The 19,450-nt window shown below is 30.7% G+C and overlaps 2 protein-coding genes across 17 annotated transcripts in view; both read right to left on the bottom strand.

Moving 5' to 3' along the window:
- PIP5K59B (Phosphatidylinositol 4-phosphate 5-kinase 59B) overlaps positions 1–18,613 on the bottom strand; it is a 29,417-nt gene extending 10,804 nt beyond the window's left edge. For 2 of the 16 annotated variants that reach the window (XM_077429152.1, XM_077429151.1), the window contains exons 1-15: positions 18,325–18,611; positions 18,157–18,182; positions 16,001–16,106; positions 15,707–15,918; positions 15,465–15,629; positions 15,222–15,374; positions 14,983–15,135; positions 14,751–14,899; positions 14,441–14,491; positions 12,652–12,744; positions 12,427–12,559; positions 12,245–12,332; positions 11,533–11,595; positions 7,863–7,937; positions 2,445–2,483 (exon numbers count right to left, since the gene is read on the bottom strand). In XM_077429152.1, coding sequence (XP_077285278.1) covers positions 2,445–2,483; positions 7,863–7,937; positions 11,533–11,595; positions 12,245–12,332; positions 12,427–12,559; positions 12,652–12,744; positions 14,441–14,491; positions 14,751–14,899; positions 14,983–15,135; positions 15,222–15,374; positions 15,465–15,629; positions 15,707–15,918; positions 16,001–16,106; positions 18,157–18,182; positions 18,325–18,475 — 1,657 coding nt within the window. In that variant the 5' untranslated portion in view covers positions 18,476–18,611. Of the gene's footprint in view, positions 1–2,444; positions 2,484–3,632; positions 5,484–7,862; positions 7,938–11,532; positions 11,596–12,244; positions 12,333–12,426; positions 12,560–12,651; positions 12,745–14,440; positions 14,492–14,750; positions 14,900–14,982; positions 15,136–15,221; positions 15,375–15,464; positions 15,630–15,706; positions 15,919–16,000; positions 16,107–18,156; positions 18,183–18,324 lie in introns of those variants that run through there. The other 14 variants (XM_077429156.1, XM_077429153.1, XM_077429157.1 and 11 more) reach the window with 11 other exon arrangements.
- LOC143910241 (uncharacterized) lies at positions 143–2,434 on the bottom strand. The gene has a single exon (XM_077428630.1). It carries the CDS (start codon positions 1,577–1,579, stop codon positions 143–145), a length of 1,437 nt encoding a protein of 478 aa, XP_077284756.1. The 5' UTR covers positions 1,580–2,434.
- Positions 18,614–19,450: the final 837 nt, after the last annotated feature.

The following is a 19,450-nucleotide window of genomic DNA, read 5'->3' as shown; positions in this document are numbered from 1 at the left end:
AGCATATAATTCATGGTTGCAAAAATGTTAAAACAAATTAAAACTATAAAATAATGGATTAACTCAAAAAAGCATTACAGATATTTGGCAATGCTAAAGCTATACAAATTAATAATGAAGAGTTAATTTAGCGTCAGATTCATTATATCGAATCTTCAATATCGATATAAATTTTTACATTTCCAAAGACATTTTTATTTTTTTCTATGACAGCATTCGGAATAGCAATTTGCATTTGATTTTCACTTTTCTTTGAATCGTCCAAGTTCAAGTCTGTATTCGACGAGAAATGTTTGACCTTGTCGCTCACATATCCAGAGTATATTTCCAACAATTTTTGGTCACGAATCAAATATTTTTCGATACAATCGTCATTCATGATTTTGATTTTAGCGGTTGGCATGTCGAAGCCCTTCTTCAGGTTTGAAACTTTTTCATGGTCCATGCGAAGCGATTTTCTAACACTCTGTTCTGGACTGGTCTCCAAATGCAACACTTGTTTTTGAAACCAATTTATTTTAGACTTTGCATCACTTGCATAAACAAAACTTTTATTTTCAATTGATTTATGTTCTTCCGGATACGTTTTAATTTCAAACTTGGCTGGCGACATTTTTGGATTTTTTACTCCAGGCGCTAACGGAGCGAGACATTTACTTTTGTTCTTCTTCAAATTAAAGAAAAATGTATCGGCACCCGTTGCTTTGCCCTGTGTAGATTCCACAGGATAATCAACAGGTGATTTCCTGGAAAATTTATTTATATTATCAGATAAAGTTTTTAATATTTTAGAACTTGCAAAGTCAGGGCTTTTTAACATCTTGCGGTGAGTGTGCCCACTTGAAACGAGAGTGGTTGGATCCACATTTTTATTTGATTTAGTCTCAAAGTTATGGACATCGACTTGATAAATATTTTCTTTGGTACTATGTTTTTTATGCATAAACTTTTGCATTCCAAAGGATTTTTTTGGTTGATCATTAGGTTCATGAAGATTCGCTCTAATATCGGGATCATCATTAAAGTTTTCCATGTTATTAGTCTGAGTTTTAATATCCTTTTCTTTACAACTGAGCTCTGTCAATGGTTTAATAAAGACAGGCTTACTTATACACTCTCTACTAATGTATTCACATTCTTCCACAATACCATCGAAATCTAATCCATCGTCTTCAAACGGACTATGAATGGAAGAAAGACTATCATCATCATTCGAATCGTGTTCCAGCGCATCAAATACAAAATCTCCATAATTATGTAGCGAAACATTGTTCAATGTTGCATCTGAATGAATTTTCAGACTGTGAAAGGTGTTGTTTACTTGTAGCGCACTGTCGTTATGAAAATTATTCGTGATTTGGAAACGTTTCAATTCACTCTCTGCAATTTTATGTTGCAATTGGCGATGAAGACTATATTCACCTTTGTTTGGAGAATGCTGCGAAGATCCACCACTTTTCTTTATTTTGGGTGAGCCCCGGGGCGGCACCGGAGGTGGAACTTTTTGTTTTTGAGCACCTTTCAACACGGCAGGGTAAGGTAGAGGTGCCGAAGATATATTAGATACGCTAAGATGCATGTCAGATTCTGAAGGACTCGCTAATAATAATGAGTAAGCACATATTTTTACAAACCAAGCATACCGATTACGTTTACAAAATCACCACACAAGCATGTGCAATGAATCAAAGAATAACGACAGAAAAGTTATTGTATACATGAAAAATTTGTTTTTTTTTTATTTAAAAACCATTTAATTGTTATAGTTCCGATAAAATTTGGCACATGAAAAGATACAGCATATATAAAAAAAAATGTCATAGTATTAAATGTTTGAAATTATATTTCGTTTTCATAACGGCTTATTGATGTCATCAAGAGTTTTTAGTGTGTTGACAGCAAAATGAATTTTAAATGCGGCAAAGAAAAATCATATGATTGTGATATATGAGAGTGAGTTCAGTTGAAATGGATTAGTCGTCGGATGTGTTATAGTAATGAATATGTTATTAAAAGTAGGTTTTTTTATACATACAGACAGCCAAAGAGATAGCAGCATGAAAATTAAAAAAATGACAATATAATGTAAGCAATTGTCAGTATACACGCATACATACATCTTCAAAACAACTCAGTTTACCATTGAAACAGTTAAGCCAAGTATTACAGCAAAATTCAATGTGTAACACATTTTTGCACAACACTGATAATACATTAAGAAAGCTCAACATGTATTTAGTGACGTAACTACATACATATGTACATAAAATGAAACCCTTACGGTTCAATTAGATGAAACTTTTTCGTCAATAGTTTACGTTCAAGTTACGTCACTTATGAATTTTAAATGTGTTCACATTCAAGCCCATGAGTTAGGACACAGATTACTATTAAGAATTTATAATATACAATATAAATTAATATCACAGAATATCTTTTCTCACCTGCCTTCGTGCTGCCTATTCCGCTGGAACTGGCAACTCCTACATTAACAACATCATCCATTTGTTATTAAGTGATTTCATTGCCATTGATATGGTCGGGGTTATTTCCAGGGATAGCATGAACATTGTACATATAAAATTGAAACAATTATTCTCTTAAAATTGTGGAAATCAACGTGTGTTCACTACGAATTCTACTAGAATATTACATGCAAATCGACACAAACATTCCAAATTCACACACCTTCACCTGCAATGCGTATTTGTGTGTTTGCGAATTTTAAACTGAAGGCCCCAAAATCTCCTTAATTGTTAGTCAAAATGTCATCAACCACTAGCAACAAGAGAACTACATGCAATGTATTTGTGAACTTCATATAGGTATGTATTAGAATGCATAACAAAAAGAAAGAAAATTTTCGTGTATACATCTGAAATTTGATGTGAACTCAAGCAGTGTTTCGAAATGATTCAACAAATCGATCATCACATCTAATCATTGATTGTTTTATATTTTTTGTTGTCATTCAAGTATTTTAAATAATAAAACGTTTGAAAGCATTCAATGAAAATATGTAGATAATTTGTTTGTTAATGATTAGGATAACTTGTATTTTATATTATATCTACTATCACCCTACAACCAAAAAAAAAACACCTTGTTTAAACAAAATGTCCAAAACAAAGCACAAAATGATAGATTTGTTGGGAATAAATGTGATAAAATAATGAAAGTGAAGTGGTCAGTCCAAATATACGTGTTTTTGTTGTATTTTCATACGTATATTGGAAAATACAAAATACATACGTATATTGGAAAATACTATGTTTATATCTGATTTGAATTATCATAAATATAATAAACATAAAACCATGCACTTAGATGTAGTATATTTTCTCATTCGTTATATTAAGATAAAACATACATAAAGATAATGGTATTTTTACAAGGCTCTTTTCTATTTCACTTTAGGTGAAATTCCTACATTCTTCTGATCGTTTTGAAACTTTGCCATTTTGCACGGTTTGTTCATAGATATTTCTACTACCTCAAGAAATAAACAATATGGGTTCGAAACATTAAGTAGAGTTCCATACTTAAGAGTTGCAATTATGAATTTGTATTATGATTTGTAATGTAATGGACTGTTAACCTGAAGAATGACAATCAAAAAATCTAATTGTTTTATAATATTTATTATACATATACATGTTTTGGTCATTATATCACGATTAATAATTTATAAACAAAATGAAAAAAAATCATTATAATATACTGGTGCATATATTACTTTTGATTTGTTTTATAAAATTCAAAGACTAAAAAAAAAATTTCATCAATACCTCAATTCATACATTAGGCAAACCAAAATAGGAATAGTGTGTAAAACACAAATATTTAAATTATCAGTTAATTTTGAGGACTTTATGACTTTAATCGATTATCAATAATATAGAGCCTAAATTTTCTCAGGTACAAATTTAAAATAAAAAGGTGAAATAACTTTTAATAAAATAAAAGTTCAATAAAAAAGAAAAAATTTCAACATACAATTTCGTTTAAACTGTACACATCAACAAATATATCAAAAAGATAACAAATAAAATGGAATAATCTTAGTTATTTGCAATTCTTAAATAAATGCATGTGTACAATAAATTAATGCTTAATATTATTTAAAAATATATATATTAATTTATAAAGTATCAAAATATAAGGCACATTAATTTATTGATTTGATTTGCTTCTATAAAATTATTAAGTAAAATAAAAATTTTCCCTTAAAAAGATAATTATCGTGCATAATATTTTGTGCGAGTATTAATATTTAAATACATTTTCGGGCGCATTTTAAATATGCAATATCAAAACATATTTAGCAACATATGACTTTTCTATTATATTTTTATTATATTTCGAGGAGGTAATCAATGATTGAATTCAAGTCATTTGAATCGGTTTATACGTTTCGTTTGCGGTCGTGTGATTCGTTTTAAAAGAAGATTTCATTTTTCGGTTATTCCACGAGACATTTAAATCAGGTTCCAAGACATCACTGTCTGCAAAATCAGTACAAATTTCAATTTCTTTCGCTATATCAATGTGGTTTTCTTTGTAAGGAAGAATAGCTAAATCATCGTCCACACATTCATCAATAAAATTAGATGGAATTACTGATTCACCATCATCATTTTTTGAAGTCACTGCAGGTACATTTATTTCAAGCTGATTTGGATTAGTATTATCTTTTTTATTATTTTGGACATTTTTAGCATCATTTTGAACGATTTTGGTAGTTTCAGTTGAAGCTGAAGGCGATTTTTTTAGATCACTTTTGCTCGATTTTAATGAGAAAAAATTTGCGAAACTCTTTTTCACACTGTTAAAGAATCCACTATCGACTGATTTTCTTGATGTCGAGTCATCCTGAGACAGATATTCTTCATTTTGATTTTTATGATCCATTTCTATTTTTGCAGATTCATCAACCACATCAATTTCATCTTTCTTAAGATCATTGCTATCAGTTGTAAGCGATGGTGGATCGTCAACATTGTCTATAAATGGGACATCTTTCAAACTCTCCGGTATACTATTATGACTGCTTGCAGAGCATTGGCACTGTTGTATAGGAGTAAGTAGATTGCCTACTTCACTGTCCACAGCAAAAGATATTTTACGATTAGATGGTTTAGAAGATTTGGGCAAAGTTTTAAATGTTGGTAAAGAGTCCTTCATAGAATTATATTGCCTTTCATTAGAGTAGCTTTGTGGACTTCTTGTATGCCATCTAGCAACACTAGACGTATCAGAATAAGTACCTAGAGGTGAAGGTATTCTAGAATCAAAACTTTCAGAACTAGACGAAAATCTTCTAGAGTATTCTGCATTTAAGTAATCCATCTCCACCGAGTTTTCAGGAACGGTGGAAAGTCTAAAATCTTCAGGAATATCGGGTATCTTGGGTTTACTGGGATCAGCCCATAATATTCTAGGAAACTGGACTTCTTCAGACTGCTGATATGATGTGCTGGGTCCTGTGAATATATCCATGCAATACATTCACTCACCGATCAACTTTTTAAATCATACATGTTTAAATTACAATCCTAGCTATTCATTCTAGACTAATGATGGCTTATTAAAATAAGCAGATTAATACAGGGACAAGAAGATCGAATTACACCAAGGTAATCTTGATTTATTCTTAAATTCAAATAGATTGCTTTCAAAGCTCTCGGTGCAGTTTTTGATTTAAAATAATTATTTTATACTTGCACAGAGCTGACCACTTCACGGCACAGGAGACAACCTTTAATAAGATTTACATCCCACATCTAAAGAATAAAGAGTTCATGTAACTAACACCACACCTTTGAAGATACCTTTCACACTATCTAAAACCAAACCTGACATCGTTTCATGTGCACAAGTGCAGCAATAATAAAAGTGATAGTAAAAAAATCATATAATTTTAGGCATTTGCCTTTTATACACACGGTTAAAATGATTACACTGAGCAACAAAAAATCACGATTTTGAGTTACCAGAGCGGAGACTAGCCAAGCTTTACTAAGTTTGACCCACTGAATTCGAATATGATATTGATTTTTGTTGGTGGGTGATCGTTTACGAGATATGAGCGTTTAAAAAAATCCGCGATTTTTACAGTTTTTTGGCTTTTGCGGTCTTTAACTCAAAATTTAGGATTGTTACGCTCAAAGTGAGTATTGGAATCAATAGTTAGATATTTTTCCTAATAATTGTTATATTTCATTGCTTTAAATTACTTCTAATTAATTGTCTAGCGAATTTTAAAAGTCAAAAATATATTTTTTTTTACGGATTTTTTTCCATGCTATTTTTCATTTATTTGGCAAATTTTTTATTTCACCACGTTTATAAGGTTTGGTTTTCTATCTCAATATTTTTTTTTTTTTATCTAAACGTACTAACTAAAGCGGTAATTGCAATTTAAATGCTTTCGTTGTATATATGGTTGTATCGCGTAATATGTTAGGGCAAGCGAGATGGCATATAATCCACCTCACAGAGTACAGCGGTCGGACTGTAGTACGTTTAGATAAAAAAAATATATTGAGATAGAAAACCAATCCTTATAAACGTGGTGAAGTAAAAAATTTGCCAAATAAATGAAAAATAGCACGGAAAAAAAATATATTTTTGACTTTTAAAATTCGCTAGACAATTAATTATAAGTAATTTAAAGCAATGAAATATAACAATTAATAGGAAAAATATCTGACTATTGATTCCAATACTCACTTTGAGCGTAACAATCCTAAATTTTGAGTTTAAGACCGCAAAAGCCAAAAAACTAAAAATCGCGGATTTTTTTAAACGCTCATATCTCGTAAACGATCACCCACCAACAGAAATCAATATCATATTCGAATTCAGTGGGTCAAACTTAGTAAAGATTGGCTAGTCTCCGCTCTGGTATTTTTTTTTTGTTGCTCAAGTGTTATCAGATATCAAACAAAAATCTATAGAGAAATTACAGGTGACGATCGATCAACTATCATATCTCTATATATTTAGTCTGCGATATCTGGCAACTAACAGCCAAAAGCATGTTCAAGTTAGAATCATTTGACATGATTTATATAGCTCTGCATATTTTGTATAGTATTACAGTTAAATACAAAGCCCGAGACAAAAATGTTCATTTCCAAATGCAACATTCATATTTATAATTTCAAAGCAGACGAGTTGTGTTATACGAGTGGAGTAAAAAAAAAAATACAAACTATCTGCCAACAGAAAAATTATTGATGTCGAAGATTAATACGATTGTCAATAGATTGGATAGTATTAAATTTAATGAACATGTTTGCTGTTTACTGGCATGCAATTTTGAAAGTTGCTAGCTGTGAGTTCTTATATGAAATCATTGAAAGACGTGTGATATAAATATATACAAATTAAACTACATACATACACTACAACATACATAAAATTTAAAGTAAAGGTGGTGTTAGAGAACTAAATAAAATGTGATATATTTTTGTAACACTGAATAATCAGAATTGAATTTTAGAAAGAAAATTAAAAATTTCAGCAACGTTACTAGTCCAATGATATATAAGTGAAAAAAAAATCAAACATGTTGTAAACAAAGTGCACTTGAAAAAAGATGCAGAAACATATTTAGAAAAAAAATTATAAAAAATGTGTTGAAACAATAATTGATGCAAATTATGTATGTTTGAGATTCATTTACAACACTGATGATTCGTAAGTGATTTACGAGACGCCTCTGTTTTATATTGTTTTAAGAATTAACTTTGAACTGATGATATACATATGTATAGGGTTATTTTGTATTCCCTAAATCTAGATAGTAAAACAGAAGCTCATCGCATTTCACATATTGGTGAAACAAGATAACATACCTGACGTTTCCAGCTCATCTTGGGGTTTTAAGGTTCTGGAAATACTTTTCCTCTTCGATGGTGAGTGTTTTAATGCTGCAAAGAAATTTAAATAGCATTAATATAATGAAAAACAATTTCGAACAAAAAACTAACTACACATATAATACTGAAAGTGAAAAAAATTAGCTCATGCTAAATATAGGCACGAGAACAAATATTTGAATTATCTAATGACGGTGCAAACAAAAGAGTAAATATATAAATTGAAAACAAAAATGTAAATAAATAGCAATTGCTTGTAAGCAAAAAGTAACTGTTTCTTTAGTTTTCATGTAATTATCTACTTAAAAACAGACGTTTTTTTAAACATCTGACAATAATTAGGCCAAATACAAAATCATATTCTAAGAAAATATAAATCAATATATTTGCAGTAACAGTTAAAAATTCAAATAAAAATCATGCATATTAATCACTTCACTATATATGAATGTATATTCATTGCTTATTAATGAATGTATTCATATTTATAGCTGATGTGAATCCCCCTATTCATTTTTATCGTAAGTATGATATATTTCCGTTAACATTGCTTGTTCAGTTCAGTCAAAAATGATAGGGGCATATCTAAAATAAAAATTGGAAGACCGTTAAGATGTTAAATTATTATAAAACTAAGACAACAGCAAGTCATGCGAATACATCAAAAACACATATTACACATAAAAAGACTATTTTGTTAGTAATGGCAAATTTTAAACCAGTAACTGCGGTGAACATAGAAAAAACCATATAGACAAAAAAATCTGAAAACATTTTTCGATGATTTAACAACATAGTGTGAAAATAATAAACTTAACAACAATCATAATAATTTCCTTAAAAATAATAATTAGAAGAATAAAAGTACAGAAAACCTAATTATCGCAACACTGTTAACAAATAAGAAGTATAACCACACAATTATAAAATTAATTTGAAATACAACATAAAAATTATTAGAAAAAGGACAGAAGATATCATCTAGTAAAATATTTTAAACATATTTTAATTAAAATAACTGAAAAATAAACAATATATAAGCCGTTATATTTTAAATTGTGGCAAGTCCACTTTTCTTCAATTCGAGAAATATCTCTCAAGACATTAAATATAATACTTTTTACAATATTTAAAAATACTGGTAGCCATAATAAGTTTATTCTGCTTTTCGAGATTCTGGACATGCCGAATCAAAAGTAGTGATAGCAATTGGTAAATTAAGTCCAGCTGAAATAGTGTTTATGGAACTGAAAATTGGACTTCTGCCACTTTCAAATATAGCGGCTCATATGTAGACAGTACAATATGTCAAAATCAGTAGTATTTCATTTTCAAATATTAATCAATATGTATACAATAAATACAGTTTTCAAAATAAAAACATCAAATACTGGATGCTTCTTTAGTATACGGTCTACCTTAGCATGCGATCTACCTTTGAATCGCAGTCGGCTATTTTTTTTATTTGTATCGTAGCAACGAAATGTTTATTACAATTGCGAACAACGAAATGTTTACTACAAGTTTTTTCCAGCCGCCCCATATGTTGTCATACACATCTCTTAATCAAATCTTAAATGAATAGGGCCAACCTTAACTTAACCTAACCTATCCTGACCCTTAAAGAAATAGATGTTGGCTGCTAAGATATGTTTTTTATTTGTGAAAAGATATCTTAGCAGCCAACACCTATTTATTTAAGGGTCAGGATAGGTTAGGTTAAGTTAAGGTTGGCCCTATTCATTGGAGATTAGGTTGCTAGGGTTGGTATTATTCAGCCTCAGTGTCACACGCGAGAACTGAGACCGCATATGAAAGTAAAAACGTGAAGGTAGATCGCACACTAAAGTAGATATGTGAAGGTAGACTGCATACTAAAGTAGCACCAAATACTGCATGCGAAGGCCTAACATGAATATTTTTTAAACAAAATTAATATGAATAATGTAAGTAGACGTAAAAATTATGATAACTCAGATATATGTAATTAAATAACAAAATCGATATGAAAATATTATAATCAGAGTGAAAAACATCGAAATGTGAATTATAAAACATTCTCAACAAGTCTCATAAGATGGTCAGACTAATCAAATACAATTAATTATAAATATACATATGTATAACTACATGCAAATTAATTATGAAAATCAATTTTTAAAATATAACCATTAGTATTAAAAAAAAAAACATTTAAATTTCATCATTTTTTTGAAGTTAAAAATAAGAAGTTTATTGAATTAAAAAATAAGCCAATAATATTAACAAAAATTAAGCGGGTGATATACTTAAAATAAGTATAATATAAATAACGCAGAACATATGTATATACTAAAAAAACAACAACCAAGTAACTGATTTCTAATATACTACTTACTAAACCCTCCATGGATGAAGTTTCCAATCCAATTGCAAAATTTTATGCACAAGAGAAAAAAAAGCAAGTAACATTTGTATTAAACATACAGATACATATGTGCCTCTATAAATTTTATTATATAATTAAAAGCTTAACATAATATTAATTTTATATTTACAAAAATATTCATTCTTCAAAAACCCTAAAAAAAGCATATATAATATAATTAATGTTGACTTATTCTTTTGTACTAAAAATCGCACTATTACAAAAGTGAGTTTCCATTCCAAATGAAATCGTTCTATGTATTTCTCATTATTCATTGTATTTTCTAACATGCACAGCACTTTTCTATTGGCTTGTTGCACAGATCAATAAAATGTAATTTAATTTAATATTGCAGATCTATAAAATCACACAGTAAAATCGAATTTAGGGCATCACGCCCAATTCACACTGGTATATTAAACATCGCATTATAATATTATAATACATTATAAAAATTACTATATGAACTAAATTAAAACATTAGATAAAAATATTTTATAATAATATATGTATGTATGTACAGAGCAGAGCAGTGAATTAGTCAAATTAAACAATTGTATAAATGTTAAAACTAGCATGCAAAATTTTAGGAAATATTTTAATTAAATGTAATATAATAAAATTGAAACTAGACATTACATATTATATGAAATTTACCAATAACAAAAAAATAAATTAGCATTATAAAGTCTATTACACTTTCATCCAAATAACAAACATATACATTTAATGATCTATGAATGTATGTAAATTATCAATTTATACATTTTTGTGGTTTTTCAAACTTATCTTGATGGTTGCCTATTATACACACATAAAAATGGTTTGACAATAAGTATTAGTGGTATCAATCATTGATTTTACCGACATTAAATTCAACATCGCTAAAAAAAACCTTTAAATGAGTGCTTTATAAATGTAAGCTTTAAAATTGCAGAATTTCACATTAAAAAATATTTGATATATGTATTATTATATAAATAAAATTAAAATTTCATTCTGTGTTGAGCATCGAGAAGCGTGGTGATGCAAAATAATAATAATAATATAATTAAACTATATATGTATATAATATATATATATATATATATATATATATATATATATATATATATATATATATATATATATATATATAAACAAACAAAACACAACAAAATCTATGGTTGAAATAAAACGACTTGACGTGCACACAATGTCAAATTACTATTACTTGTAACGTTCACTTTCAAATGTTACCTATATAACTGGTCACAAGGGTGCGGAACTTGCGATGGTTGCCCTTAATTTCCGGGAGGTCAACTATAAATACGTAAGAAGTGATGGGATAATATACGAGTACATACATGATAAAAATAAAACTTCCAAATAAATACACTCATACATAGCTTATTGTTGTTAAAAAATATATATATGTATCTTAGCTTCATTAATATGTAATTAAAACATTACTCTTGTACTTTTATTATTTGTAAAATTTTAACTACATACTGAAACCAATCATTTAGTCTAAATACATTTGGAAAAATTTCATAATTAAATTAATAAAAGCATCTGGTTAAAATTAAACATAACAATATGATTAAAAGACTAAGAAAATTGATGAAGTGGAGAACATGAATGCTTTTTTTACTACATATTTCCTTACCTCTCGTAAGAAAGCATGTGTATATATATATATATGTAATATGTTGAAATCAAAACTTGTTTAAATGAACACGCGCACACACACACACACACACACACACACTAAAACCATTCAAAACTTTCAGAACCTTGAAGCAATTAGAGTGATCCAAATTCTTATACATAAAATCAATTAGTATACTTTGAATGCAGATCGTAGCGATATAAATGCAAGCATTTACTTCGACTAAATTAGAGTAAAAATTTATTTAACATTACTGTTATTTCATTATCTATTAATGTATGCAATAAAAGATTTACTTACGAGATGGAATTTTCATGAATACTTTTTTTGCCATGAAATCTTGAAACCGCTGCGCATAAAAACTCGGTCGATGTACAGACACAGTATCCTTAATGACACAAAGACAAAAACAAACATGAAATAAATTAAGATTCCACATCAAAGAAAGGAAATATTTAGGTAAGCCTGTGTTGAAAACTTACGCCGTCGTGTATCATTGATTTCCAAGTATGTTCGAGTTTTTTCCGGAACCGGTACGATTGAAGTATATCTATGACACCGACGAATAGTAGTAATCTTTCACCCTTGCCGTTTCGCGCTGGAATACCTCCAGGTCTATAGTAAAATATAAAATAAGACAATATCAAAATAAGATCAAATCAAATATTTGAAAATGTGTGAATATTAGATAATTTTATGGTACTAACGGAACATCTTCATCTTCATCTATGGGTTCACTTTCAGCCTGGATACTTTCCATAGCAGTCGAATGAGCCACCAGTCGTTGTCTATTTATTGATCTGAAATTTTACACACAAAATTTATATACGAATTTCTACCGTATAGTTTTAAATTCAAAATGCACTGCAATGCAAGGCTGGCTGATAAATTTGTGTGAAAAATAGAAAAATATGTAATGTGTTATGAAGAGCAACACAAAATATCAAATAAATATTTTTATAAATTGAAAAATTGAGAAGCTTCACTAAACGTGTCGAAGAAATGTCAAGACTGTATCGAACAAAAGTGCATACTATATTTATTTATGCATAATTCAATTACGTTTTTTTTTTTTTTTGGAATGTGGATGTGTTAAATTGAACTCAATCGCATAACAAAATTCAATTTGAAATAATAAATTATAATAGTAGATGCTCAGTATGAGAATTTTATACAAATTTTTTACCGCCAGTGATAAAGTTCGGTTTTTTATAAGTCGTGAGATATGTGTACATTAGACTGGAGCGAAAAACGCGAATTTTTAATTCTCATCGATGCTAGTGGAAAACTTTCATCATATCAAGGGAATGTTGAATAAAAAATGTTATTGATTTTAAACAATGTTCTGTACCTCCAACCAATCGATTTATCTCGACAAAAATTTCGAAAAAGTATGGAAGTATTTCTCACATGTCGCTTTTTTGCAAAATGTCATGTTCTAAGTCGAAACAGATCATTTTGGCTCCTCTTACATTTCATCAAATTATTAATTATTTTCGGATTTTTTTGTTCGTATTAAAGATACTCAAGGAAACTATCAACGAGTTTTCTTTTTTCAAAATAATCACAGGAACATGAAAAAATGTCGATTTTCTGAAAGTAACGCTTTCCCATACAAACACCCATTTTCGAGCGAAATGGCGACTTTGAATTCTCGTGAATCAGTCAAAACTTATCATAATCAATCTAAATAAACTTCAATAGGTGAATATTGAGCGTTTATTTTTTTATTAGTAGTAAAAAAAATCGAACCCATTCTCGAAAACGAGATATACCAAAAAAATCTTATTTTTTCTAAATTTTTGTCGAAATAAATCGATTAGTTGGAGGCACAGGACATTGTCTAAAATCAATGAAATTTTTTATTTAACGTTCTCTTGACACGTCGAAAGTTTTCCACTAGGTCCATCAATGAGAATTCACGTTTTTCGCTCCGGTCTAGTATACACTCACAGATATACATACATATACGTACCTATAGAAGTTTCGTTAAATCTAATAGATTTAAAATATTATAGATTTCATACAATAAACTCAAGACTTTCATTAGCAAAACGCTACAGGCAAAGTAAAAAATCCACTCTACCTTTTAAATTGTTTTAAAAGACAGTAATTTACACAAGAAATGCATGCTTGTATATGAAAACATCAATACAACATACTTTGCCTGTAACACATAATATACAGAAGAAAAAAAACATTACTTATTGGGTGCATAGTGACCATAGTAGTAATAATAAAGATTGATGAAAACAATGCGAATGTATAAAATATTAAATAAATAAAAAACTTCACACACAGGTAACATCATAAAAGTATGATTATGTTTGGCGAGCATAGGATATAACAGAAATTGACTTTCTGTTAGTTTTTATTTTTTTTTTAAATTTATTTATGATGTTATTTTGTTAAGTCAAACGTTAAAAACTATTAAACGAGCCAATTCATGTTTTTCAATCTAATCACAATAATACACCCATACATTGCAAAACATACTGTGTTCTCCGGACTTGGTTGTTGAAATCCTCCTTTGCCTTCTGTTCAGATCTGAAAATTGGGGCACAATAAAAGCAAAACCCTACATGGAATTCACCTTATCTATATATGAATGTACGTCAACAATCCTTTTGGTAAAGTCAAAAGTATCAAAGTCGAAATATTAAAACATTAAGCCATATATGTATATAAAAGAGTTTAAAATACAAGCAAATGCTGAAAATATAAAGAAATATACACGGAACATATATTTGGAACATGGATAATGTTGGAAAAAGATTAAGCAAAAAAAAAATAACAATTAAAATACCTGGTTCTGGTTAGGGCAGATCGCTCTCCAGTTGTTCCTTCCTCTTCGTTTCTAGCTTCACCAGCTGCATTGGCAATTCTTTCTTCTGCTTTCTCCTTGTGGGCTTTGTCCAAGTTGTGTATGCCGACAAGCAACGAATAATCCATAATCTTACATAAACAAACCGCACGTATTATTAGTCAATCGATCGAAATAACTGCACCCAAATCTATAATAATTTAATTTAAAATACCTTAAAACTCTCCAAGACTCGACAGTCCCGCTGTATTGTCTTGACAAGTGCGCTGTGAGTGTCAGCTTCGAGGAATAGACCCAGCGGATGATGTTCCATGAAATCCAAGTCTTTGTAAGTAGGCGATTTCTTATTCCGTTCAGATTTGTTAGCCTTGAAAATAACATATACTTTATTTGTACAATTCCTTTCAAAATTTACTTAAAACCAACTACATATTTGTAAAACTAAAAAAATACCTTTCTTTTATACGTCGAACCTTTAAGATCATACTTTTGGTGAAGTTTAACTACAGATGGAAGTAGATTGTTCATAGCAATTAGTCTAACATTTTTACTATTACACTGATAGCAATAAAGACCGAAGAACTTTGGCAACAATGTTCGGGGATTCTGAGAGAAAAACATATCAAGTTGAAATTTAACAAGAACGAAATCAGTTCACAATAATTGTGATATAACATAAGTAACAAAAATAACAACCTGATTGAGATTCATATAATATCCCGGTAATAATTTTTGTAAAAATTCGCCTTCTTTATGCTGCACTGTTTTGATTATAAATTCATCATCATCAGTCAAATAAAATATACTTCCACTCGCTCCCGGATTGCTCAGTTCTCGAAGTGGTGAACTACACATGGACATCTAAACGGCGGAAACGAATTATCAAAACACATGTTGAATAATACAAATATTCGGCGACAAGGTACACGACGATTTACCAAAAAATCATCAGGCTGTATGCCAAAGAGGTCCCTGAAGTAGCGGAATGCAATAGGCGCGTACGTCCTGAATCGAAACTCAGAATAGTGATGGGCCGGTGTATGATTGCTACCTTCATGTGGAAAAATTGTTGTTTCCAGGGTCATGAAGTCTTGCATCAACAAATCGCGCTCTGGCTTTGAAGCAAGCCCACCGACTGCATGTTGGATCCCTAAAACATAAATAAAAACATAAATTAGCAACACATACGATGCGATTTATGTATATATAGTAGTTAAAAGTAAATTCCTCACCCAATTGTATCGAACCCATAATTTGTGTCGTTTGAATCTTCTTATAAGTAATCTCTCCACCGACGCCGACCCGTCGGTGACCAATTTTCCTATCTGATTTGTGTACCTGCCGCATTACAGTTAAAAATTGAAAATGTATCGATGCGAAAATTACAAATCGATTAAAATAAAATATTTATATATTGAATTATTTCGAAATGTATAAAAATGTCACAAAAAAAATATAAATGAGATATAGTACATTTTTTAAATTCTTAAACAATTAATTTGAATCACACATAATACAACTGATAAGATATACATACGTTAATGGGAAATACACGAAGCATAACAATTATGACTCGCACAGTTATAGAGAATTAAAATTTAAAATAAATCTAAATCAAAATCAATTATATTTAGAAGAATCTAAATCAATTACATGTTCACGTCAATCCTTTTATTTTTTTTATTTTAAGCCAGTTTCACGCTCAAGATGCCTAAAATGGAAACACCTACGAATATATTCAAATTTGCAGCCTGTTTATTACTTTATTTTTAATATTTTATCTACTGGAATTTTTTTGTCACTTTTTTATAATAAAAAGATAACCCAAAAGATCAGAGTACGTATAATCAGCATATATGAAGCTCCTCAATAAAATATTATACCAGCGCAAGATTAGCGTTAATTTTTTTTTAAATCATTCAATAAATATTTTAATTTAAAACAACATCAATAACAATAACAGTATTATTGCACTAAAAATGTATGTATGTTTATACATTTATCTCCCATTCCTAAAGAGATCCATCACTGAAATTCAAAATACGATCGATTTCATTTGAGAGCTCTATTCAAAATCTTTCTTCAGCATTTCGAATGGAATTTTCAGCACTTTTATTGAATAAACATTGCTTATTAATTTGATCGTTATCCTCTACCAAAACAATACATTAAGAATTATATATGTTAATACTAAGGTGACCATTTTTTTCAAATTCAAAACCAGTACATTTTTTCCAAAGACATTTATATAAACTTTATTATTTAAAACGAAGATTTAAGTATCATGGACGCACATTAATGAAAAAATTAATTAATTTTCTTGAATTATCTTAGAAATTCTACACAAGACTGGTTAATATTATACTAAGTGATTAGCAAACATATTAAGGTTTCAACATTTAATTTCGTTTTATCACCGGGCTATGTATTGTCCAGCAAAGTAAAAAAAATCCTTCAGCCGATGCAGTTGTTCCAAATAAATGGAAACAACATTTAACTAATTTTCCAATATTTTTGTAGGAGAAATCATTTTCGCTGAAGAATTTATATATTTAACCATCTATTAGATAAAAAAATTTAAATACATAAAAAAGTGTACTGGTCGACTAAGCAGGACAAAAAACCAGTACTGTCCTGGTAAAATCAGTACGAATGGTCACCTTAGTTTATACACCCATCCATCGCTTTCAAAGAGATCTGTCTCTGAAAAGTGTTCATAATGCGAAATTCCATACACGATCGATTCCATTTGATGTATCTTTCAAATCTTTCTAAAGCGATTCGAATATAAATCTTGACCCTTTTCTTTAATACATATTGTTTATGACTTGGATATGCGGATTATTATCCTCTATCAATATCAGTAGGTGTTGATTCAATGAATTTTGAATTTACTCAGTTTCGTCAAGTTATGAAACGTTTTATATGATCGATATTACCTATATAAAGTTATTATGTTTATTTGCGCTTACAATTATGTTTTAATATTACTATGAAATTAAATTATTTTTGTTTCGGGTTAAAAAGATTTTAAAAATTAGATAAAAAAGCGATTTTACCATTTCTATTACATTTGAAATGGCGAATGAGAATAGTCCAGTATGAAATGATGTAGAAAGAGTCTAAAATTTAATTATATAAAAAACGGAACAAATGGACACCCTAGACGAGAAAGGCTATGGTTCTGAATCATCAAACTGAAAATGAGGACAAGATAACTTCCGCAAAAAAAAAAAAAGGTTTGAATTTTAGGTGGGCGTGTCAGACGGCGTCTCGAGTTTGACAGATGCGTTGACAGGAGCATGCGATCGAAATGCAGCAGGGCTCGCGAGTATAATTGAATTAGAGTCGAGGGGCGCGATTAGAGTCGGCCATCGAATGCACTCACGTCATTCTTGTCATCGCGGTCCTTATCTGAAACAGAGAACCGGGATTAGACAGAGCACGTGCAAAAGAACGTGGCAGCATAATCGTGACAGGGAGGTAGCAGAGGTGAAGTGAGGTAGGGTGGGGTGGGGTGAGGTGAGGCGAGGCGAGGCGAGGCAAAGACGCAAACCTTCTTCGGCGTTGGCCTCATCCTGCAGGCCGGAAGCCGAGGCCGACGCAGAGGCGGAGGCGAGCTCATGCTGCAGGTGGGGCGGCAGGTGGTGGGGGGGCAGAGTAGTCTTCGGGTCGAGCGTGAGGATATCTGGCTCTGCGGACGCCATGGCGAGCGCGCGCCGCCAACCGCGCGCGCCGCCTCAATGAAAATTCATGCCTTCGATTATCCGCGACACGGAGGCTTTTCGGCACGCACTTTCCGCCACGCTCGCTCTTCGCGTATGCCTTAGCGCCTAGCGCCTTGTGTCATTCCAATGTTCCATTGGCCGATGAAAGTGGGAGGGTGACGCATCGTGTTTTTCGATTGTCGTCCGAATCGTCGAGTTCAAATGTCGGTACGCGAAAGGATCTATTCAATTTTATCGTTGTCGGTGAATTCTATCGAGGTCATTGCGATGACTCATAGCGAGGTCGTTGCGAAAGCCTCTCTCGCTGGAGCTAATATGTTATGGTGCTTTAATCTCGCCATTCGTGTTTCGATTGCTGAAACATGTTCGGCTGATGAGCGGTACAAGTCAGTTGCTTTGTTCGTGAGTTGGTCGTTTGACATTTCGATAAATAAATGTCGAATTTAGTTTCGATTAAAAATTATATAAATCGTATTGTACAGTGCATTATTTATGTTAATTATTTGAACATTCGTAATGCACGTCGTCATATTATTATTTCTGACTTTTTGGCAATCATAGAAGAAATGTTGATAAATAGATTTTTATATACATAGTAAATTAACATTTAGTTTAGTTCCAAAAAAATCACAAGAGGCGCCATTATATTGGTAAACGGACTACTAGTCATATGTAAACCAGTCACAGGACAACCGGTCGCTCTAGATTGGTCACACGTGATCACCCGTCACACTAAAACTGATCACGAGAAAACTGGTCACACCCTAAAATCGGTCAACCAGTTTTCTCGTGATCGATTTAAAAGTGTGTGACCAGTTTTTTCGTGACCAGTTTTAGTGTGACGGGTGATCACATGTGACCAATCTAGAGCGACCGGTTGTCCTGTGACCAGTTCACATTTGACTAGTAATCACCGAACCATTATATTCTCAGCTCAATTCGTGAAACAGGCTA

The sequence above is a fragment of the Arctopsyche grandis genome, chromosome 4, assembly GCF_051622035.1.
Source record: "Arctopsyche grandis isolate Sample6627 chromosome 4, ASM5162203v2, whole genome shotgun sequence".
Lineage (NCBI taxonomy): Eukaryota > Metazoa > Arthropoda > Insecta > Trichoptera > Hydropsychidae > Arctopsyche > Arctopsyche grandis.
The sequence above is the reverse complement of the archived record's forward strand: the minus strand, read 5'-3'. Positions and strand labels throughout refer to the sequence as shown.

Bases quoted from the DNA above. Each gene is read 5' to 3' on its own strand.
- LOC143910241 (XM_077428630.1), bottom strand. From the start codon at position 1,579: ATGCATCTTAGCGTATCTAATATATCTTCGGCACCTCTACCTTACCCT.